Source organism: Thunnus thynnus, chromosome 11, assembly GCF_963924715.1.
Source record: "Thunnus thynnus chromosome 11, fThuThy2.1, whole genome shotgun sequence".
Classification (NCBI taxonomy): Eukaryota; Metazoa; Chordata; class Actinopteri; order Scombriformes; family Scombridae; genus Thunnus; species Thunnus thynnus.
In genome coordinates, this window is record NC_089527.1 from 6924948 (window position 1) to 6942380 (window position 17433).

General features: G+C 39.9%; 1 protein-coding gene across 2 annotated transcripts; it reads left to right on the top strand.

The window, feature by feature from the left end:
- The first annotated feature begins 203 nt into the window (after positions 1 to 203).
- sympk (symplekin) lies at positions 204 to 15781 on the top strand. 2 transcript variants are annotated; one of them, XM_067602959.1, is made up of 27 exons: positions 204 to 312; positions 688 to 807; positions 2078 to 2143; positions 2418 to 2471; positions 2638 to 2711; positions 2829 to 2955; positions 3077 to 3326; positions 3422 to 3592; positions 3859 to 4098; positions 4238 to 4389; positions 4501 to 4651; positions 5200 to 5422; positions 5579 to 5729; positions 5807 to 6042; positions 7307 to 7388; positions 7482 to 7595; positions 7739 to 7886; positions 9031 to 9191; positions 9749 to 9857; positions 9986 to 10086; positions 10215 to 10305; positions 10499 to 10600; positions 12635 to 12822; positions 12926 to 13102; positions 14325 to 14414; positions 14645 to 14836; positions 15414 to 15781. In XM_067602959.1, the coding sequence occupies exons 2-27, from the start codon at positions 754 to 756 to the stop codon at positions 15591 to 15593; spliced, it is 3684 nt and encodes a 1227-aa protein (XP_067459060.1). In that variant the 5' UTR covers positions 204 to 312; positions 688 to 753; the 3' UTR covers positions 15594 to 15781. The 2 variants fall into 2 exon arrangements, with proteins under 2 accessions (XP_067459060.1, XP_067459058.1); XM_067602957.1 differs by having other exon boundaries at positions 211 to 375.
- The last annotated feature ends 1652 nt before the right edge of the window (positions 15782 to 17433 follow it).

Below are 17433 nucleotides of genomic sequence, written 5' to 3' on the forward strand. Positions count from 1 at the left end.
ATGAGGATGTTGCTTTTTTATTTTAAGATAACTTAAAATAAAATAGAAAAATGTAGACTTGCATTTAAAAACTGGAAATACAAATAAGTGAGAACTATATAAACACTGCAACAATTGTTTGTTTTTGTTGTTGTTGTTCATGCCTCCAGCAGGTGGCGGTGTAGTGTGGCTGCGCTGTGAGTTCAGAAACAGTAGTAGAAGAAGAAGGAGGAGGAGGCGTAGAAGAAGAAAGAGGAGGACGTCGCTCTTTGAATTAAAAATGGCGCAGAGTGGCTATACTTATTGAATAAATTAAAGCTTCTACATTAACAGGTTTGTCACACAAGCCGCATCTTTTGGTGTCGTTACGACGAAAAGAAATCTCCGTGTTTAGCGGTGAGTAGCTTTCACACAGCTGTCATTAAAACGTGTAAACAGCTTGCAGGTTAGCATGAGTGTTAGCATGTTGTTAGCACGCTATCTGAGGGCGAAGTGTTTCTGATTATCACAGTTAAAGCGAGTTATTAATGGGTTATAGCTAACTTAATTTATATTTTAATAGGGTAGGAACATCTAGCATTTAAGTCATGTACATGTAGCAGGCTAACTTAAAGCTAACCTCTGTTTTTGCTAGAAGTCTGATAACATTGGGATTCATTACAGCGGGTTTTAATGAAATATAACTAAATTGTAACATTTGTCGCACAGGTCTCAGTGTTTAATAGGATTTTGAAGACCATGTCATCCACACAGTGAGGGAAACAAAGCAGCATCATGGAGGAGGAAAGTCCAACTCCCCGGGTCATCGATATGACCACCAGTGAAAAGGTTTGTTTACATCCTTAAATTCTTTTAACTTACAGTGATACAACAACTAACGTTACGTACATTTTTTTAAGGACTGTACTTTTTTCGTACTTTACTTGAGTATTTCCATGTGATGCTACTTTATACTTCCACTCCACTACAGTTCAGAGGGAAATATTGTACTTTCTACTCCACTACATTTATTTGACAGCTTTAGTTACTTGTCAGATGAAGATTTGACACAATGGATAATATAACAAGCTTTTAAAATACAACACATTGTTAAAGATGAAACCAGTGGTTTCCAACCTTTTTGGCTTTTGACGTCTTACAAAAAGCAGTGTGTAGTCAGGGTCACATTTCACATGTCTATGAGTTGTTAACAGCTCCACCAAATAGTGATTTTTTCCCTCTAAACTTCTCACATGCTTTCATTTCAATAAATGTTCAAATGATCCAATATTTCACCAAAAATCAAAGATTAGAGAAAAAGTCCAAAAACTGAAAACAGATTTTTTAGTTTTTTCTTCTTTCCTCTCCCATTAATCATCTCACGACCCCTCAGATTTATCTGCTGACCCTTTGGAGGGGCCCGACCACTGTATCTGGTTTTGGGTTGTACTCTGGTGTAGTAGGCTCTCTCTAACTACTTTCTTCAGTTCACCATAAGGGGTTCAAAGAATAACGCATCATTTAATCTCTCTACTGAGCTCTGGGGACTCTTTTAAGTTGGATGTACCTGCTAAACCTCCACAGGGACGCTGTTGTGCTTGTTTCTTTTTCCTCAGAGACAGTTTCACCCACTGTGGGCTTTTTATTAAAAACACATACCCAAAATATTCATATGATAGTATCAAGGCTGCTAATGAATTAAGCTGCAGTCTCTGTCAAGGTGATGTGTGGAGCTGCTAGGTTGAACTGACCAATAACCAGTAACATCTCAGTTTAAAAAAAAAAAAACCTCACATGGCTCAGTTAATAAAGGTTCATTTCTCCTTATATTTGGTTCTGTTGCACAAAAGCTGTGTCCACTATGAAATAGTGTAGAAAGGGTTTGTTTTTAAGATGATAAGTTAAGTGGAGACTCAGTCTACAGTACAATTAATCTGAATCATTAGAGTTGAGCAGAAATGTATGAAAGCAGCTGTTATACTTTCCATGTGAACAATAAGAGAATCAATACGATTCTTTTTGTTAGATGGCAGCCAGACTTCTGTTTTCATTTAAAGACAATAAAAATAATAAATACATAAATAAGGAAAAGTTCATTCAGTTTGGTTTTCCATTGCAGGTTGTGGATCTTCTGAATCAGGCCGCTCTGATAACCACAGATGAAAAGCTCACGGTGCTCAAACAGGTTTGTAGTCTGATCTCTTTATAATTTACTGTCAGGAATAAAATGCAGTTTCATAATAATTTATAGACTTATTTAACTCAAAATCGGTTCTACATTCTTGTGAATTAATGTATTTTCCTTTAATAGACACTAAAGTTTTCCAACTATTATTCAACTACTTTGCATTGTAATGTGCTGCGACTTAGCCCGGGCGTCTCCCTGCTTTCTGCCCCGGTGCATGCTGGGATGTGATCCGCCTGGTCACACTGAATAAATGCACTCATGTAATCCTCAGGTCCAGGAGCTGATCATCAACAAGGATCCCTCTCTTCTCGACAACTTCTTGGATGTAAGTAAGCACGTCGGCAGCTTTCTGTTGTTTGAACTGAAATATTAAAACTATTTAAATTCAGAAGCTGTTTTCAGCATGAAAGGACACATTGTGTAATTGACTTATATCAAAATATCAGACTAGAATCAATAATTATTCTCCCACTGGCCTTTTCACCCTGCAGGAGATGATCGCCTTTCAGACCGACAAGTCTATCGAAGTGAGAAAGTTTGTCATCGGCTTCATAGAGGAGGCATGGTGGGTTATCACACACACACACACACACACACACACACACGGTCTACTCATATCATGGTTGTAAATCTGTGAAAGAAAACGTTTTGCCATTTTCTCAAACTTTTATGTATTCTCCAGTAAACGGGACAACGAGCTCCTCCTCAGACTGATCGCCAACATGAACATGTTGCTGAAGGACGACAGCGTGAACGTGGTGAAGAAAGCCATCCTCACACTCACACAGCTGTACAAAGTTACTCTACAGGTACTGAATATTCTCATGTTATAACCTTTTAAAGAAATCTACAACAAAATCGAGCTGCTACTTGTATGAACGTGGCCCAGTATGTGTAGTTTATCCACTTCCTGTCTCTCTTTCCTCCCAGTGGTTGGTGCGAAACAAAGTGGTGTCAGAGATGCAGGAGGCATGCTGGGATATGGTCACGCAGATGAAAGGAGATGTTTTGGCATTGCTGGACTCTGAAAACGACGGCGTTCGCACTCACGCCATCAAGTTCACAGAATCATTAATCGTCACTCTGTCACCACGGACGTCAGACTCTGACGTCCCCAAAAGACAGGAGGGCGACATCAGCCTGGACAAAGTACCCAAAGATCACTCGTACATTCGCTACGGTACAGAAATTATAATCTATCTGTTTAAACTGAAGTTTAATGTTTTTTTTTAAATCATAACGTGACGCTCATGTCCTGATATTTTCTACATTTAGATGTTCTGTGTGAAGAAGGGAAGACTGCACTGGACAAGCTGCTGAAGTTCATGGTCCACCCGGCCATTTCCAGCATTAACCTCACCACAGCACTGGGATCACTGGCCACCATCGCCCGTCAGAGACCCATGTTCATGTCAAAGGTGGTGCAGGCGTATGAGACGTTGCATGGTGAGTGTCATTTAAAACAAGCATGATGTCAGCCTGATGTTGACACCAAACTATTTAGGGCTGCAGGTATATAAAATAAGAAACAAACAGAAATAACAAAAATTCATACAGTTTCAAGCTAATTTGTAATTTGTTTCTGTAACTTTGCTCAGCAGTAAATGTTCTGAGGTTTTGTTGCTTTCAATGTTGCACAGGAGAGCTGCAGATGGACGATCGCCATTCTTTTATTGATAAAGATGTTTTTTTTTCTACTTGAACCTTTTCAGCGAACCTGCCGCCCACTCTGGCCAAGTCTCAGGTCAGCAGCGTGCGAAAGAACCTGAAGCTGCACCTGGTGGCGGTCCTCAAGCATCCCTGCAGCCTGGAGTTCCAGGGTCAGATCAGCACTCTGCTGCTGGACCTGGGAATGCCCCAGAGTGAAATAACCCGCTCCACACCCACACTGCGCGAGCAGCGCAAGAGACCTCGCCATGAACAATACACAGAGGGCAAAAAGGTCAAGATAGGTGAGTAGAGATCTCAAATATTCAAGAATACTGGTAACTTTTAGACATGAATGTTATCCTGGTGGAAAATATCTTGAAAGAGGAAACTGCTGCTGTTGTAAGCAGCCATTATTCATGACCTTCATCCCTCTGCGTTCAGAGCCGGCCCTGATTGAAGATGATGAGGACAAAGAGGAGCCAGCCCCTCTCTCCGTCCCTAAACCACCCGCCGTTCCAGTAGCTCAGTCCGCCATTGACGTCACAGCCGAGTTCCTGCGTCCGCTGCTCAACCCCGAGAACGTAGCAAACCTGGTGAGCAGCAGCAGCAGCAGCAGTAGCAAAGGACTGTTTCTGTGTTTCTCTCACTTCAAGTCCGACTGTGTGACGGTTCAGCTCTTACTAATCTCCGTCTCAATCGTTCAGGTGCTCATCAGCATGGTGTATCTGCCCGACGTCATGCCAGCGTCCTTCCAGGCCACATACACACCTGTCGAGTCAGCAGGCACCGATGCTCAGATTAAACATCTGGCCAGACTGATGGCCACGCAGATGACTGCAGCAGGGATCGGTCCAGGTTAGCAACTCTTTTATAGGCAAGAATTGTATGTACATATGACCCTTCTTTTTCATTTCATCAATTTAAGTTTAAAATAAGTTTGCTGTGTTTGACAGATTTTACTTCATCTTTTAGAGCTGCAGCAATAAATCAAATTAATTGGCATTATTTTGATTATAGAATAATTGTTTTAGTCATTTTCTAAAGGAAAAATACCAAAAATGTGCTGATTCCACCTTCCCAAGTGTGAGGATTTAAAGGTTTTAAGTGTCATACATGACGGTGAAATAAAGTATCTTTAGACTGTTGATCCGACAAAACAAGATATTTGAAGACATTTTATAGATGAAACCATTAATCAAGAAAATAACGGGCAGATTGATCAATAATGATTATTAGGTGCAGCTCTACATCCTTTGTTTGCTGTTATTGTAAAATATTCTGTCAAGTACATATATTAGTCACAACTCATCATCATTTTTAGTTACTCTCAATATTCATATCACTATCAATCTTAGAAATGTTTTATTTGTTGGTCTTTAATTAAAAACACATAAATATTTCAGGACTGGAGCAGAGCAAAGCGAAAGAGGACGATGCAGGCAAAGAGGAAGGCAGCGAGGAAGACTCCAGTGCGAAGGACCTGCTCATCAAGCGCAAAGTTCCAGCAGTGATGATGGGACAAGCGATCTCTGTGGTGGGAGGTTACGCTAAGAAGACTCCGACCGCAGAGGCTCCCACAGCAGTCAAGAGGCTTCCTGAACCCATCCTCCCCTCCGCACAAACCAAGTGAGTTCAGGCGTTAAAGGGCAAGTTCAACAAGTCTGAAGTAGCTTTTTATTGCTGTAAGCGACCATTAGAAGATCTGTCTTTAACACAAAGATGGCAGAAGTATTGTAAGCTGCATCTTTTGTGTACATCACTTAATGTATTTTTCTTTTACAGGCTGGCAGGAGCGAGCGGGAGAAAAAAAGTGTTTCGATTGTCAGACGTCGTCCAGCCTTTATCAGACACACAGATTGAAAAGATGACCTCCAGAACAGTCAAACGCATCCTGCATTCAGAGAAGGCGATCGCTCAAAGCGGCATGTCCCACGTAAGTGATCTAAACCTTTGTATGTTGTCTCGTTTTGATCGAGTGAGAAACACTCACACGTTAAATCTGTGCGGCAGGTCAGAGTGAAGCTCCTCTCCAGGCTGGTGACGCAGTTCGAAGGGATGATGAAAGACGACGTGCTGGAATTCATTCTGGATGACATCAGGACGAGGAGCGACCTGGCGTTTTCTCTCCTGTACCAAGAGTACAACACCTACCTCGGCCAGCTGCCCACCGGACTGCTGGACAGCTACGACCACTGTCTCTACACTCTGCTGTCAGGTCTGCAGGAGAAACCTGAGCAGAGGGACGGGTGAGGAAACATATTAATAGTTGCATTAGTGAAAAGTAACTAAGTACATTTACTCAAGTGAGGGAAATATTGTACTTTCTACTTCTACTCCACTACATTTATTTGACAGCTTTAGTTACTTTTCAGATGAAGATTTGACACAATGGATAATATAACAAGCTTTTAAAATGCAACACATTGTTAAAGATGAAACCAGTGGTTTCCAACCTTTTTGTCTTTTGACGTCTTACAAAAAGCAGTGTGTAGTCGGGGTCACATTTCACATGTCTATGAGTTGTTAACAGCTCCACCAAATAGTGATTTTTCCCTCTAAACTTCTCACATGCTTTCATTTCAATAAATGGTCAAATGATCCAATATTTCACCAAAAATCAAAGATTAGAGAAAAAGTCCAAAAACTGAAAACAGATTTGTGTATCAGAACTTTGTTTTTTCTTCTTTCCTCTCCCATTAATCATCTCACGACCCCTCAGATTTGTCTGATGACCCTTCGGAGGGGCCCGACCCCTAGGTTGGGAACCAGTGGACTAAACTAGCTAACTGTATATAAAGTAGTGTAAACTAGCTCCACCTCCAGCAGCTACAACAGTAACATGCTGCTCTAACACTGATGCTTCACTATTAATAATCTAATGGTGTCATATATAATAATATATCAGTCAGAGGGACCAAACCACTACTTTTACTGCAGTACTTTAACTACATCAAGCTCATAATACTTATGTACTTTTACTGCAATACTTTAACTACATCAAGCTCATAATACTTATGTACTTTTACTGCAATACTTTAACTACATCAAGCTCATAATACTTATGTACTTTTACTGTAGTAGGATTTTTCACGCAGGACTTTTACTTGTAATGTAGTATTTTTACATTACTGTATTAGTACTTTTACATCAGTAAAGGATCTGAATACTTCTTCCACCACTGAATAGTTGCCTTATTTTTGTTTTTCTAGCTCTTATTTTCACATTGTGAACCTGTTATTTGTTCTTTAATGTAAACAAGTTGTTCTTACCTGATTCTGTGTTTATTAGCTGGTACTATGGAGCAAAAAAGTGAACCTATTATTAGCCTGAAATTTAAAAACTGATGATTTGAGGGTTTATACATTAGACTGAATACATTGGATGTGAATAGAATATATATTCTGTACTGTCCAACAAACCTCTCGGCCTTTGTTCAGCCTTAAGTTATCATATTTGACAGTATAGATTAATTATAAACTGAGTCATGTTTTCACTCTCTGTCTCTTCCAGACTTTTCACCAAACTGGTTCTGGAGGCTCCCATTATAACAGAATCAGCGTTGGAGGTGATCCGGCGTTACTGTGAAGACGAGGTAACTCACAGGATGAAGACGCAGCTTATTTAAAATATCCTATCACTTCCTGACATGTGGACTCAACTGTTCGTTGTAACGTTTTTGTTTCAGTCGCGGGTTTATTTGGGAATGACGACTCTGAAGGAGCTCATCATCAAACGACCCTCGAGGCAGTTTCAGTATCTACACGTGCTGCTGGACCTCAGCTCACATGAAAAGGAAAAGGTGATGTCATTTCCTGTCCGTAGTCTTTGTCTGTCCTCGATGAATCCTGCAGAAACCTTCATCTATGAGTGTGTAGCTGACAGTTTGCTGAGCTGATGTTCTGTCGTTGTCATATTTTGCAACAATTCTGTTTTTATTTCCAGGTGCGCACCACCGCGTTGGGTTTCCTCAAGCGCATGTATGAGAAAGACCACCTCAGGGACTACATCGAGAAGTTTGCCCTGAACTACATGCAGCTTCTGGTCCACCCGAACCCTCCATCTCTGCTCTTTGGAGCTGATAAAGACACAGGTGTGGAATATATGTGGATGATTTCAATATGATGTTATTTGTTTAAACTTCCCTGAAATCCCTGAAGCGCACAGTAACATGTTGTTAGTAGCTGATACTTTTGTTCCTTATATTATGATTTTACAACTAGAAATCAGAGTTTATGTATGTTGGCTAGTTGTTGTTATGACTGATGTCCTTCCAGTATTGTTGGGGTGAAGACAACCACTCCTGCAGGTCTTTAAAAAGCACTGACTTAGATTTCCTCAAAAAAAAAGGCCTCAGAGGGTATTTAAAGGACCAGTATGTAGAATTTAGCAGAACAGACTTGGCAGAAATTGAATATAATATTCATAAGTATGTTTTAATTAGTGTATAATCACCTGAAAATAAGAATAGTTGTGTTTTCATTACTGTAGAAAAGAGCCCTTTTATATCTACATAGGGAGCAGGTCTTCTTCCACCATGTTGGACTGCCATGTTTCTACAGTAGCCCAGAATGGACAAACTAAACATTGGCGTGTGGACTCTAGAGAGGGTCTTTTGCCTTTTTTTTTTTTTTTTGCAAGTTTTGAAGCCACCGTAGCTTCTCCTAAAGGCCTGGAGGGGGAGAGATTGAGAGGAGTATTCAGTTGGTTGCAATCTGCATTCTCACCACTAGATGCCACTAAATCCTACAAACTGGTCCTTTACAAGTCTTCAAGTTCATTCTCAAGGGTCTTAATATCTTGCATATTTTTTCTAGCTTGCTACAGGCAATAATATTAGTTATAAAATGTATTTTTTTATGTGGTTTTTAGCAAAACCTGTCTGGAAAACCCCCAGTTCAGTTGTTCCAGACCTCTGACCTTAAATTAATATTTATTTTTTAATTGGTTAATATATCCATCCGTTCTTTTTCTGCTGCTTATCCACATCCAGGTCATGATTAATGAGTAATTAGTTTTGAAATAAATTAAAATAAATATTTATTTCACATTGAACTATGTAAATAATTCAAAGCCTTATTGACTTGAATGGTTTTTAATAATATCTGTGATACTTTATATTAAATTTCATTCAGTGTGGTGTTGAAAATATCTTTAAAAGTCTTAAATGTATGTTGGTGAAGGCTGCAGAGAGCCTGTCCTGTAAGCTCACAGTGTTTGTGTGTGTGTTGGGACAGAGGTGGCTGCTCCGTGGACCGAGGAGACGGTGAGACAGTGTCTGTTCCTCTACTTGTCTCTGCTGCCTCTCAACCACCGGCTGGTCCACGAGCTGGCTTCCGTCTACACCGAGGCCATCGCTGACATCAAACGCAGCGTGCTCCGAGCGATAGAGCAGCCCGTAAGTCACTCCTCACTGCGATTTAAAAAAATCTTGATACTGAAGCACAGCGTACCAGCAGAAAACACAGATGCATTCTGGGTCTCATGTCCTCATTCTGTCGTCGGTAGTTCGCTTCGTTTTGTCTCTGAGACGGTCCGGTCAGTTCATCAGTATTTGTGAAGATCAACAACTGCGTCTAGAAAAATAAACCAAGGTTTGAGTTTTTACCAGTTGTGATGGAAGCTGTCCAGAGGAAAAACCAGTGACGATGACGGTGCCAAGAACCTGAAACAGATTTCAAAACATACGGTTCTGTGGATGTTATGCACGTCTGGAAAACCTGCCGTGACAAAATCAACAATCTGGACTATTGGACTATATGTTTATTTATTTCCTCATGTGTGTTTTCACTGGTTTGTTAATTAGAGCAAACAGTAAACACACCTGCATGTCGTCACAACGTAAAAACAGCAGAGAACAAAATACTGAATGAAGTAAGAAGAAAGTTCCACAAAACTGACACACGTTGAGCAATGTTCTAACTGAGCTTTGTTGTTTTTCCACCACTATCACAGATCCGTGGGATGGGGATGAACTCTCCTGAGCTGCTGCTGCTGGTTGAAAACTGCCCCAAAGGAGCAGAAACGCTAGTGACTCGCTGCCTGCACATACTGACAGATAAAGGTATAAAACATTTAAAAAAGGTGGCATTTAGGAGTTAAACATGCAGATCTGATCATAATAGAAAACAGACACATGACAAACATTTATGGTTAATATAACAGTCTCTCTCTCTCTGTCTGTGTGTTCAGTGCCTCCGTCTCCAGAGCTGGTGGAGAGAGTACGAGACCTTTACCACAAACGAGTGCCGGATGTTCGTTTCCTAATCCCCGTCATAAACGGCCTGGAAAAGGTAATTTCTGAATCTTAAATCAGTTGGTTAAAGTTAAACAACATAACTGTATAAGAACAGTATCTACTCGTCCATTAAAAACACACGTTTCTTACTGTTAATGTTTTATTTTTGTGTTTCTCATGTAGAATGAAGTCATCCAGGCTCTCCCCAAGCTGATCAAACTCAACCCCATCGTAGTGAAGGAGGTGTTCAACCGTCTGTTGGGCACTCAGCACAGTAAGACTCATTTATGTCTCCAGCTGGTTATATCATGTTTACATCTCACATTATTTCTAAATTTAGGAGCCTTACTTCCAAATTAATAAAGACTTAACGTCAATTTTGTTGTTATTAACGAGATGTATCGTCAGCTTTGGATCAAGGACTCTGATGTGTTCGCTGTGTTGTTGTTGTTGTTGTTGTTTTTCAGGTGAAGGAAGTTCGTCCGTGTCACCTCTCACCCCAGGAGACCTGCTGATAGCCTTACACAACATAGACTCAACCAAATGTGATATGAAGTCTATCATAAAAGGTCAGTGTTCAATGATAAAGCCTTCAAGCCCAAAATGAGCTCTAAAACACAATGTGTGTTCAGCAGGGATGTGATGTCCCAGTCAAGCTTTTCTTGCCCCAATTCAATACTTGTATAACAGCTACTTCATCCAAATACTGAAGGTCTAATTAACAAAAAGTTTAACTGGAAATTGAGACTCCTGAGATTGATGTGACTCGATCGACTAGAGAGAAGACGTCTCACTCTGTCGGAGTAGTTGGAACCGCAGAAACACTCACAATTGTCCGGCGGTGTTACAGACAGAAGGTTCATCACTGTCAAATGATCGCTGGCTGAGAATCAAGTCAGATTATTTATAAAGCACATTTTAAAAGCAGCAAACAGAGAGATGAGAATTACAATCACATAAAAACACAGACATAAGTATGAAGATCAAAAGAAAATGAATACAAATGTAGAATAGAATAAATAAGTAATAAAAACAGAGTGTGACCAGTACATGATGACTGTTAAATGAGTCTTAAAACACAAATTTTCTACAGTTTGGATTCATTAAAGGAAAACATTCGACCGTCCAGGGTTTTAAGTGGGAGCGTGGAATGAAGAGCAGTGATTGGTCAGCAGATTTCAGGGGTCGTGGGACGGTAGAACAGAGGATGAAGAGTTCAGAGATATAAACTGGTGCCAGTCTAAGCAGTGCTTTAAAAACAAAAGAATCATAAAATCACTGGTTTGTGTTTCACCGGTCTCAGGGAGAGGAGGCTCTTAGTGTTTCCTGCGGTGGAAGTATAATAACAAAAAGACTAACTTTGAAAGATTTCTACTTGATTTGACTCATTTGGACTGAAGGATTTTGTCCTCCAACACTGACATTATAAGTGTGTTATGAAGGGATCTTCTAGTGGTCAGTATGAACAGGAGGAATGATAACAGCAAGAAATAACATGTTTCAATGTTCATTTGGGCTTAAACAGACAGAAATTATTTTATTATTTTTGTTTTTATTGTCATTCAGCTAAAAAAGCAGAAGGAAATTACGAGAATAGGTCTAGTTAAAAACACAGATAAATACAAAGATCTATATAAAAACAAAACTGAATATTAAATAACACAATTAAAAATAAATAATTTCTGGACATTGCACAGGTGTGAGGTGTGAGGAATGTAAACATAAAAAGGGAACTGGGAGAGTTTTTGCACATACATAAATAAATAATATTGCACTTCTGTATAGCAGCTGCCTGGCTGCAGATGAGAGAAGAACACAGTCAGCGGTGTGTTATTTCGTTGAGCAGTCTGATAGCAGCCGAGTAGAAGCTGCTCGCTTTAGCCAGTAGGCGTTTTTGGGCCAGATCCTCTATAGGTGGCAGTGTGACCCCCAATAGTCCTTTCTGCTGTCCTCACCACTCTCATCAGGGCCTTACTGTCTGAGGTGTTAAGAGCTCTCATACCAGAGAGACATGCTGCAGGTCAGAACACTCTCAATGGTGTAGAAGGTGGTGAGGATGGATGGATTGAGATGAGCCCTCTTCAAGCCTCCACAGGAAATGTAGACGCTGGTTTTCACCAGAGAGGAGGTGTGCAGGGACCAGGACAGGTTGTTGACCACATGAACCGCCAGGAACTTAGTGTTCTGTACAGTCTGTTGATGAGGATCAGGGTATGAATGGGCCGTTTCCTCCTGAAAGTCATCTAAGATGAAAGAAGCTAGTGCAGACAGAGTGTGAGAGAACACACCAACCCAACAGGAAAGTCTAATTTTTGATCAAGTTACTCACAGAATTAATTAGATATGATCCGCCATCGTCGCCGTTTATAATTTTAACTGTTGAGAGTGACGGTCAGCGCCGGCTACAATGAGAAGCTGCTGGCTGAATGTTTTGAATTATACTTGTTTGCCAAAGAAAGAGTCAACATCTCATCATCTCCACAGTTCAGTTCCTCACAGACGACCTTTGTCAATCATCAATCAGTCTGTTACATATGTACCACTGCTGGCAATAATAGTATTTTAATGAAAAATGATAAATAACGAGCGTGTCTGCGCTGCAGCGACCAACCTGTGCTTCGGGGAGAAGAACGTGTACACATCGGAGGTGTTAGCAGTGGTGATGCAGCAGCTGATGGAGCAGAGTCCCCTCCCCATGCTGCTCATGCGAACCGTCATCCAGTCCCTCACCATGTACCCACGACTGGGCGGCTTCGTCATGAACATCCTGTCCCGCCTCATCGCCAAGCAGGTCTGAACCAAACTCTCCGACCCAAACCCCGGAAACCTTTTTATTTTTTCCATCATCTCTTTTAGAAACGCTGTGTAACGCTGCTTGTCATCTTCTCCTGTAGGTGTGGAAGTATCCCAAAGTGTGGGAAGGATTTGTGAAGTGCTGCCAGAGGACGAAGCCTCAGTCGTACAGCGTCCTGCTCCAGCTGCCGCCCGCACAGCTGAGCAGCGTGTTCGAACGCTGCCCGGAGATGAGAGAGCCTCTTCTTCAGCACGTCCACTCCTTCACACTTCACCAGGTAAGAGCTGCTTCCAGCTGCACTGACCTAAAATCGAACACAAGATTCTCCGTCGTCACAGTGAAACTCTTATTTATACTGATAAATATACAGAAACGCCTATTTACAATATTCAGTAGTTTATTTCTTCTTATTAAGAGCTGGTCCTCATTTACAATTATGTCGAGTACAATAAAATAATAACAAAAGATACAAGATAAAAGAAAACAATCAATTAAAACAAGTATAAGTACAGTTGATAAAGGATACAAGATATAAAACAAATCAATTAAAACAAGTGCAAACAGAAGATAAGAGGTTGGTGATCATAGATTTAAAAGGTCCAAAGGTTACTAAAGATCGGAGCATAAAAACAAAACGCAGATCTTTCAAGCTCAGTACGAACTGGAAGGGACTCGAGTGTGATGTGATCCAGAGGACCAGTCAAACATAGATGTGATATAAAGGCCTCGTAGATAAATAAACACATGTGCTCGTCACTTCTCTCAGACGGAGACCACCCAGCGTCTTCGTACAGAACACGACGATGAGTGTTGTAAACATCAGCAGTAATAAACCTGAGTCAGGCTTATAAATCACATCAATAACAGCTTCAACAATCTGTCTCCTGCAAAACATGAGAGAGTTAGTTCTGTTTCTATATAAAAAGCAGTTTTTTATGTTATAATTTGTTGACAAAATTGTCTTAATGAAATGTGAATTTGTATTTATATGGTATTTATATTCTGTAACTCTCTCAATAATGGATCCTTGTACAGTGGAAATATATCATAAAATATAATAAAAAACAGGAAATTCAAAGTAAAATATACCTCACTTTGCTGTATCTTGTGATTGTAAATGGATTTGAATAACAATCGTATTCAACATTTTATAGTTTTCTGTTATCATCCATCGTTCTGTCTGCACACTGAACGCTCTCTCTGTGCTGCGTCATGGTTCTCTGACCTGATTTCCATCCAGCTTCGTTTGGTCCTGTATTGTGTTGTGAATGAAGCTTAAATGTTCCCATACGACCATCCAAACATCTTCCAAACATCCAACACTTGAGTTCATTTTGTCTTAACATTTGATTAATTACACGGCTTTGAACTGCAGAAATGAATGAAGAAAATAAATGATTGAATATGTCGCTGTGACTGAAATGAGGTCAGTTAGAGAGTCATAAAGTCGCTCTTGGTTCTTGTTTACAGACTGTTTATCTTTTTTCTTTATATAACAGCAAGCTCATATACCTGCCTCCATCATGTCGGTCCTGGAAGTCAATAAGAAACCGGAGCCAAAGCCTGTGGAGCCTGTCGAGGAGAAAGAGGTAACAGATAAAGATGTTTCACACTTTGCCCTCCATAAATCATTTGTGTCCTTCAGCGACATTTTTTTAAAAGTCTTTCCAGAACTGCTGCGTCATTCCTACTCAGCCAACTCTTACTTAATGACTCATATAAAGTCATTTATCACGGTCCACTTGTGTGACACAAAAACAAAGCCTTCACCTATTCACTCTATTGATTATTTGTTTCTGTCCTGCTTTTTATAACACAGATTGAACCAGTTCCTGATCCAGCTGGCCCAGTTGAAGCAGAGGTTTCCGCTGCTGCAGCAGCAGAAGAAGAAGAAGAGTCAGAACCAGCAGAGCAGCAACATCCAGTCGCAGCGAGAGACGAAGAGGAGCCGATGGAGCAGGAGGAAGCTGATCCAGTGACACAGGAGGAGACTGGTGACGCTGTTTCTCAGGTAAAATGACTTTGGATTGTGAGACGTGAGACCAGTTGGACTTCCTGTATTTACATGTTAAATACAGTTAAACTCAGTGCACACTATCTCATGAGTTCAGCTGGACCACTTATCCCCCATTCATAGAAATCTGGAAAAGTAGGTCAGAAAAATAAAGGCCTTTAAGACGTCTAAAGGTCTGTTTTTTAAAGATATTTAATGATTCTGTTCAAAAATAAAGTTGTCAGGCGCCCCGAAGCACATACCACATGATTGCAACATCCATGATTCAACTCCTGGCTGCAAGACTCTTGATGCATTTCATATCCCTATCTCTCTCCTCTGACTGTCAAATAAAGACAAAAATGCCAAAAAAAACACAGGCATTAATTCAGAATGAGCCTGTGGCAGATCACAACTATATAAAGTATGAAAAATAACTAGTTTTTTGTATTTATGTGCACCATAATCAACATAAAACTACTATATGCCTCCCAATTCCATTTTATCAAGGATGCAGTTTTCTTAAACACAACTGGATTTAAATTTTGCTGAAACTGGCACGGATATCTGTAAGCTCCACTTTGATTCTCCTCAGGTGGAGTCGGCGGCAGCAGGAGGAGGAGGAGGAGAGACACTGTCACCTCAACCAGAACCAGCCGAGGAGCCGATGGAGGCGTCTGAACCTGAGCCGTCAGACCCGCAGGAGCCGCCGAAAGACGCCGAAGCTGACGTCACGGGGCCGGACGCTGGAAGCAGCAGCGAGGACGTAGAATGACTGATCAAGACAAAAGCACTCGAAACAAAAGGACATTTCTATCCCGTGCAGACATCCGACAGGTTTCTCTGAACCCGCTCTTTTCTTTTTGTACTTGTAGAAAACATATTTTGCGGATAATTGTATATGAAAACGTTCCGTATGCCTTCATGTCATGACGAGTTGGCAAATAAATCGACAAAAACACAGATGTTGTGTCTGTTTCTGGTTCTGTTTATTTCACAGTCGCCCTGTTGTTCAGCATGAAATCTGTTAATTACAGCTCAAAGATGGATGACAGTGTTTGGAGACGCTGTTTGGTTTCAGGAAGCTGAGTCATGTTTAAGAGAAAATGTCCAGATTTGAACGAAAATAGAGCAGAACAACTTCCACACTCCTTAAGATGGATTATGTATGTTGACTTTACAGCAAAAGAAGACAAATGTAGAAGAAGTGGTTACAGAATACTCATAAGACCATATCACTGCTTTACTGGTTACTCAACCTGAGGTTTTGTGCACTAGCTTTGTATATTTGTTCCTTTTCTTGCGGTACGAACCAGTTTTGTGAAACTCAGACTGTTTTTGTTTAGATTGTCAGAGTTGTGTATTCACTTCTGAACTTTTAAAGCCTTCATTGTTGTCTATAGTGATATGTGTCCATGTGTCACTGTCGCTGTACATATGCATCACTTTTAGGGCTGCAATTAACTTAATTTATTTTTATTATTAATTAATCAGCTGCTTATTTTCATTATTAAGAACATTGAGAGTGTCCTGACCCAAGAGGAGATTGTGGAGTCTGAGGTGACGTCTTCAAATGTGTTATTTTGTACAAGCAGCAGCTCAAAACTATGCCGACACTTTTACCCAAAGCAATTTACAAGCAATGAAAAACAGTCAAGCGTTAAAGGACAGTGACTCACAAACAGCTGAGTCAAATTCTCAGGTCACTGACTGGGTACAAATGCAATGAGAAACAGTGCTGGACAGGTTGGTTTTGGGTTTTTTTGTTTTGTTTTATAATTAACATAAGAAATGACTGGAAGTACATAAGAAATCCCATAAACAACAAGAAAGTAGTGCAAATAAATTTATACCAACAAATTCTCACATTTGAAAGCCTTGAACCAGCGAAAAACTTAAACAATAATACGATTATCAAAATAGTCGATTAATCAGTCAATCAACAAAATGAATCAGCAACTAATTGTGGCTCTAATCACCTCATGATCTATGCCCTATTTGGATATTAAGTAAATATTAACATGATAAGTTTGCACATGTAAGGAATGTCACTGGGAAATACAAAGTTAACTGATCTTTAGTAATCAATACCAAGATAATACAGTCATTGCCGTTTTTATTTTGAGTCGGAGCACCCAGCAGGTCTTTCTCACAGCAGACATTCAGAGCTGTCAAAGCAGAAAAAGCACAGGTGTAACTGATGATATTAACGATGGCTGTTTATTTCAGGTCTCCCAATAGTTATATTTTTCAAATATGTTTGTAATAATGAAAAAAGACATCAGCTTTATCCTTGGAAAAAAAAAAAACTAAACACCTCTTTATAGGTCTTTTCATAAATCATTCTCACCACTTCTTAATTTGTTGTTTTGTTGTTCTTTTTCTAAACACTACACTTGTATGTATGGAGCATGAAAAATGACATAAGCATAAATAAATAAATGTAGGAATACATAAATAAATGTAGAAATACCGAGATGTAGAAGTAAATAAAGGTAGAAATACAGAAATAGCCTAAATAAAATATTATTTAAAGAAATATAGAAAATAAATCCAAGACATTAATTTAATTCATTCATTTTTCATAACCAAAATGTATTTATTTCCTAATTATT